This window comes from Trachurus trachurus, assembly GCF_905171665.1.
Source record: "Trachurus trachurus genome assembly, chromosome: 18".
Classification (NCBI taxonomy): Eukaryota; Metazoa; Chordata; class Actinopteri; order Carangiformes; family Carangidae; genus Trachurus; species Trachurus trachurus.
This window is the reverse complement of record NC_139909.1, coordinates 19,414,438-19,420,731: the sequence shown is the minus strand read 5'-3', so window position 1 is coordinate 19,420,731 and position 6,294 is coordinate 19,414,438. Positions and strand designations below refer to the sequence as shown.

Below are 6,294 nucleotides of genomic sequence, written 5' to 3'. Positions count from 1 at the left end.
TCGGAACAACCACACTGTCTAGAGTTGTTTTTGTTTTTTTCCTGGAGTATAATTCCTCCTCGCTTCCCGATTACAGATCCAACCAAAGAGGGTTGTGTTGGTTCTTTTTTTTTTTTTTTTGTCTCGATCACTTACAACTGCAGGCTCGAGCTCTCTGTGTGTGCTCGTGTGGATTGCGGCGGGATGGTTTCCACGGAGCAGAAGACCGTCCTGGTTGGAAACGAGACACATTCCCGGGAATGATTTGATAAGATCATAACATCTTGGGGGTGGGGTGGGGGGATTTATTTTTTAAAAGGCTGAAACGCGACCCTGGGGACGACGGACGAGACGAGAGAAAAGAAAAAAAAAAAAGACACGATGCTGGACGAGAAAGCGCCGGTGTCGAAACTCGGTCCTCCGTCGAGAGGTTCGTCTTTTTACATTGAGAATTTACTGAGAAGCAACAAGGACAGAGGAGCTCCGGCAGCCGAGGAGCGGGTGGAGACCCCGGGGAAAGTTAGCGCGCACAGCCCGGTGATGGAGGCGCTGACCTGGAGAGAGACGTCAGTAAACACAGTGTACGGCAGCTCCACCTGTGAGTGTCCACCTGTATGTGTGTGTGTTTTTATGTGTGGTTCTGGACTCGAACATGTTATCAATCAACTATAAATGATCCATTCCGTTTGGCCTGTGTATGATAATAGCTGGATTATCAGGATTAGTGTTTAACAGAGTCGTGACAACATCTATGAAAACAGCAAACTATCACTCTATTATTACGTCACACGTCAAATCACAAAAATCCCACGTGCGTAAAAGTCTAAAACTACAGCAGCTGGATCAGAGGCAGGCAACATTTATTATCTTCACTACATTACCTCACTGGTGTTTCAACAGGCCACTAGTGGAGACGACACGTGGGCTCGAGCACGTTCTACTGTCCCTGCGTCCGTGCGTAAAAAAACACACACACACACAAAAAAACACCCAAACTCTTCCAATTACCAGCCGTGGACTAGCCAACACTGTTTGGCATCCACACAACAATCTGTAACTCCGATGCTTCAAACAGAGCAGCAGTGTCGATGGTGCGTTTACTTTCCTCAGAAAAAACACATTATTATTAATGCGTATTACTAATTTCTACGTGTGAAACCGCGTCTTTATGATTTTGGAGCACGAGTGCAGTGAAGTCCCACTCCCAACAGTGTTTAGTTGATAAATCAAAAGTGAGTTGTATTTATTTTTCTTCTTTTCCCCCACCCACGGTTTTCCTCGAAGGTCCACAGTTCAGGGCCTGTGACTCGGAGCAGCGCGGGGACCGGGAATCCCCGACTCTACCGGGGCGCGCGGAGGAGAGCGAGGAGCCGGAGGAGAAAGGAGAAGATGGTCTGATGGATGAGAGAGAGGACGACACGCGCTCCTCCTGCTTCTCTCGTGAGGACAGCTGCGACCCAGGTGAGGCCCAAGTCCGCAGGCCCACTAGATCCAGTCCACCGTGAGCACGAGCGGACATGCGCAGGCTCTCTGCGCGTGAAACGCTGCTCTGCAGACTTTTCTTTTTCATTTTGACCGTGGGAGGTAGTAGGCTACAACATGTTGTTTTGCAGTTGGGTTTATATTAAACAAGGTTCATTCCTCTATTGAAATCAATAGCCTATAATTGTAGTTTTCATAAGTTTCGCATGAAGCAGCAGGGGTGCAGCGAACACTTCCTGGGTCCATGTGACACGAAACTGCCATGGACACCTTTTATTAAAAAAGTGTTGCTGCCCGTTTTTGACGTCTTGATAAAATCTATATAAATACTGGACATACATTGATTATACATTTAATATCTGCAATTATGTGACACAAACAGGCCTGATAAAGACACAGTCAGAGTGTATAGGGGAATTCAATCACCCAAAACCAACATTATTATCTGAGTATTTTATCTGTTTCCCAATTTTCTTTTTTTTACTCTTAAAATTTTATAAAATTTTAATTTTACAAAATGAAACTAGAGGGGGGGTCTGAGACCATGAACCTTCATCAAGGCCAACGCTAAATAACATTCAGAGAATAAAAGAAAAATCTAATTCATGATCCAGAGTCTAGCAGGTTCTTCCCTGGCCTGTGTCTAATCCGCCCAAAAAATTTGGTGTAAATAGTTTTTGTGTATTTTCTGCTGATGAACAAATGCGGGTGTTGGCAGAGACTGAGAGAAGATTAATAAAGCTTTCAGGAGTTGTATTAAATTACATTAAAGTGAAAGCTCTCCATCCTCTTCCTCTCAGGTGACAACAAAGCGGGGAGAAAGAAGAAGACCCGCACCGTGTTCAGCCGCAGTCAGGTCTTCCAGCTGGAGTCCACGTTCGACCTGAAGCGCTACCTGAGCAGCGCCGAGCGGGCCGGGCTGGCCGCCTCGCTGCAGCTCACCGAGACCCAGGTGAAGATCTGGTTTCAGAACCGCAGGAACAAGTGGAAGAGGCAGATCGCCGAGGACATGGAGGCCAGCAGCGTCGCAGCAGCCACTACGGTCGCCATCCCCTACGCCGCGCAGAGGGTCGTCCGAGTTCCCGTGCTGTATCGCGAGAACATGACCACGCCCGTGGCGCTGAGCGGCCTGCCCCCGTTGTCGCCATCGGTGGTTAGCTTCTCCAATGCCATTAACTATCCATTGACTACACACTTCGCTCATCCTGTGTCGTTCATGACGCCACAGATGACGGGACTGGTGTGACGGCGAGGGAGGAGGACTGGCTGAGATGAGCCGGCGAACCTCTGACTCCTTGGACACTGATTACTGAAATAAAAAATGCTGCAAAATGTTTGTTTTAGCTCCTTTAAAGTCACAACTTCACTTCTGCTGATGCACTGGGGATAATTCTACTGTTTCTTTTGGGCTTCTTTCCCTGAAACAACACTGACAGATTTAGATCGAGGTCGATCACCCGTCTAGGAAACCATCCAATAAAACCCCTCTCTGTGTTCCCTGTGCTGTTTTCCCTCCCATTTAATTTTAAAAGCTTGTAAATTTTTAAGATTCACTGCTGGATTTATGGATATTTTTGGAGTATTTGAGCTATACCCACCCACAATCCTTTATCCTCAGGCCAGACATTTCACACAACACAGGATTCAAATAAACTGTAGCTCTATTTTATGATGATTGTTCACTATTGTATAATTTGACCCACATTCTGTACATATGGGAGCAATAAAGGGTCAGTAATGTTTTTAGTTTGTTGCATTATACGTTTAGAGATCATTTCAAAAGCTGTAAACCTGTGAAACAACTAAACTAAACGTCTGAACATTAAAATAATACTGAGCGCACTGATGGTGTCAATGGAGGTTACACTGTGTGTGAACGCCTCATTCAATAGCATTAAACTGTGAAACTCAAAGCTCCCACACTGAAGTTACATTTGAACGCACCCATGCTTTAACAGACTTTTACAGCCAAATCCAGTGCATTGGTTAAATATGCAATTTACAGTTACATGTTATTTCTTTGTGTGACCTCACCGTGACTAAAAGTATTTTCTCCACATAAACACACTTTGTCGACTTTATTTCATCACCTTTTTGACCCTTTTCTAAGCCCATACTCATTTATTTATACAGAACCTAAAGCTCTGCTCATTGGACGGTTCTACAATGTGTAGAAACTGGATCATTGATGAAAAAGCTGTGAGCACGGCTTCGTTGTAAGCAATAACCTTTGACACATTTTTTTTTTATTTAAGAGAATTTTAATACTGACTTTTCTACACTGATGTGTGTGTTTATTCACGTGTGAATAAAATCTATGCACAACTTATTTTTGTGTGTTGTGGTCTCTTACTCAAGAGGGAAGTGTCGCTCTGTGACTGTTTCTAGTGTAAAAACATTTAAATGAATGCTAAAGTTGGTTCATGGGAGTGTGAGACTCAGATGTACCAATTTAGAAATAACACCAACACATGTAGCCCTTCAGAACAGCTGGCAGGCTCAACAGTCACAACAAGCAAACACACAATAGAAGTTATTAAAGTGTTTTCCTGATGCAGGTGAGCATGAAATCCCATCATTCTCATGAGCCCAGGAGACAGAGAGTTTTCAAACTGACATGTTAATATCAGTTAGTCCAAGAAATGAGCAACATCTCAGTGTATGTGAACCTGTTAGTGATGCCAGTGCAAAGGATAGAAAAAATAAAAAATAAAAAAAGTCTTCAATGTGTGTGTGAGTTTGTGTTGACACTACGCTGCACTGAGCAAACACACATGAATTCTGGTGACAGAAAAGTGTTTAAAGCCACAATATGGCAGCCAGACGGAAATCTGCATCCCGCCCTCATCTGCCCCACAACCTCACCAATCAAAAGCTGCTAAACCGCAGTCTTCCGGGTCGTTGAAGAGCGTCGCGCCGGCTCCTCCGCGCGCTAGTCGCAGCCGGGGAGCAATGGTGCTCGGAGCGTCCGGAGACGTCGTCGTCGTCGTCGGTGTTTCGGGAATCGCGGAGGAGCGGATGAGATGCCGGGGAATAATATGAGCAAGGAGGACGCACCGAGCCGGAGCGCTTCTTTGACCTTCACCATCGACAACATCCTCAACCTGAAGCAGCAGGACGCGGGAGACTTTGGCCGCGCGAAGGCGCAGAGTGGATGTAAGGAGGATTTTCAAGCGCGGTACGAGGAGGAGGCGTGGGACGTCCGGAGGAGACATGACAGCGGCTCAGAGGAGACAGGTAACTCTGGGACATTTACGGCGCCTCTCTAAAAAAGTACTTTAACAACAGTGATGGCTGCATTTTTATCAGGATTTTGTTGCTTGTTCAGAGTTGGATGTGTGAACATTAGATGGATAAAACAAAAAAACTGAGAGTAACAGCGAGTTTTTTCTGAGATGATCAGTGTGCAGAGTGGAGATGTCTGGCTGCAGATTGTTCATTTATTTTTTATTAATTGCCTCAGTAATTGTGCAGCCTCTTTGCATGTGTGTGTGTGTGTGTGCGCACGGAGTGGCAGAGGAGTGTGTGTGTGTGTGTGTGTCTGACTTTACCGCCGCATCAAAGCACGTTTTGTCGCTTCATTCACAGTGAAGCCCCGAGTGCAGCGTGCGGACCTCGGGGAAAACACCCCGCCGCTCTCCGCTGGCTCCTGTCCCGGGGCGCAAAGTGCGCACAGCGGCGAGGACACGCCGGAACAACAGCAGCAACAACAACAACAACAGCAACAACAACAGGCCAGCACCGACACCAAAGCCATGGCGAAGAAGAAGACGCGCACCATCTTCTCCAAGAGACAGATATTCCAGCTGGAGGCGACTTTTGACATGAAGCGCTACCTGAGCAGCTCGGAGAGAGCGTGCCTCGCCAGCTCGCTGCAGCTCACCGAGACGCAGGTGAAGATCTGGTTCCAGAACCGGCGCAACAAGCTCAAGAGGCAGCTGTCCACGGACATGGAGGCGCCGCTGGCCGCCGACCACTTCTCAGAGGCGAGCAAAAATGTGCAATTACCGACTTTTTACAAAGACAGCAGCAGCAGCGGCCTGCTGGGTGGATGTTTGTTACCCATGCCTTTCCCCGTCATGTACCCGACCGCAAACGCTGCGCCTTACATCTACTTCTCCAACACTGGCAAATACTTCGGCCTGTTCGAGGCGGACTGATCGCTTCCCCTCCTGTGTGGACACTCCGACATACAGTCAGTCGCCCCGGGGTCGGCGTTAGATGAGCCTGTCACTTTTTCAAAATTTCTTTATCATCAATCTTTTTTTTCTTCTTTTTTTTAGTTTTGTTTTTTAATTTTGTATTTTTTTTTTAAGTTTATACAATTCTCCCAACTTTAATGTAAACATATCAACTAATCCAATACACGCATGTGCCACTTTTTACCCTCTCCAAATAGTTTATTATTATTATAATTATTTTTTTTATTATTATTATTATGGAATATTTGAAATAGAAAGTTTATCGTCAGAACAAAGTGCATGCATTAAAGTTCCTGAGCAGTTTTCCTTTGCGCAGTAATGTCATCTGACTGAATGTATGTTCATGCTGCATTCACTGTCACCCCGCAATAATAACTTTGTCCTGTTTTTTTCCAGCTCTTATACTGAAAAAGTTTTTAAAAGAGCAACACTTCATTTGTATTTATAAGGCCTTATTATTATTATTAATATTAATATTATTATTATTATTGATGTTATTGTTGTTGATGATGTTGTTTTTGTTAAACACTTTTATCGGTTGTTTTCACTCGATCTTTCATATGAGACTGTTGAACTGTGAACACAGTTATTATATCATGACTATGCTGAATTTTTGCAATAAAAAGTGGAA

The 6,294-nt window shown here is 45.1% G+C and overlaps 2 protein-coding genes across 2 annotated transcripts; both read left to right on the top strand.

Annotated features, from left to right (window-relative positions):
* Positions 1–360: 360 nt before the first annotated feature.
* On the top strand, positions 361–2,707 carry LOC311001930 (homeobox protein HMX3-like; the record flags this gene model as incomplete). The annotated part of the gene is made up of 3 exons (XM_083993109.1): positions 361–577; positions 1,264–1,440; positions 2,262–2,707. 3 exons carry the CDS (start codon positions 361–363, stop codon positions 2,705–2,707), a joined length of 840 nt encoding a protein of 279 aa, XP_083849235.1.
* A 1,777-nt stretch (positions 2,708–4,484) lies between these two features.
* On the top strand, positions 4,485–5,621 carry hmx4 (H6 family homeobox 4; the record flags this gene model as incomplete). The annotated part of the gene is made up of 2 exons (XM_083993106.1): positions 4,485–4,698; positions 5,050–5,621. The coding sequence occupies 2 exons, from the start codon at positions 4,485–4,487 to the stop codon at positions 5,619–5,621; spliced, it is 786 nt and encodes a 261-aa protein (XP_083849232.1).
* Between the last annotated feature and the right edge of the window lie 673 nt (positions 5,622–6,294).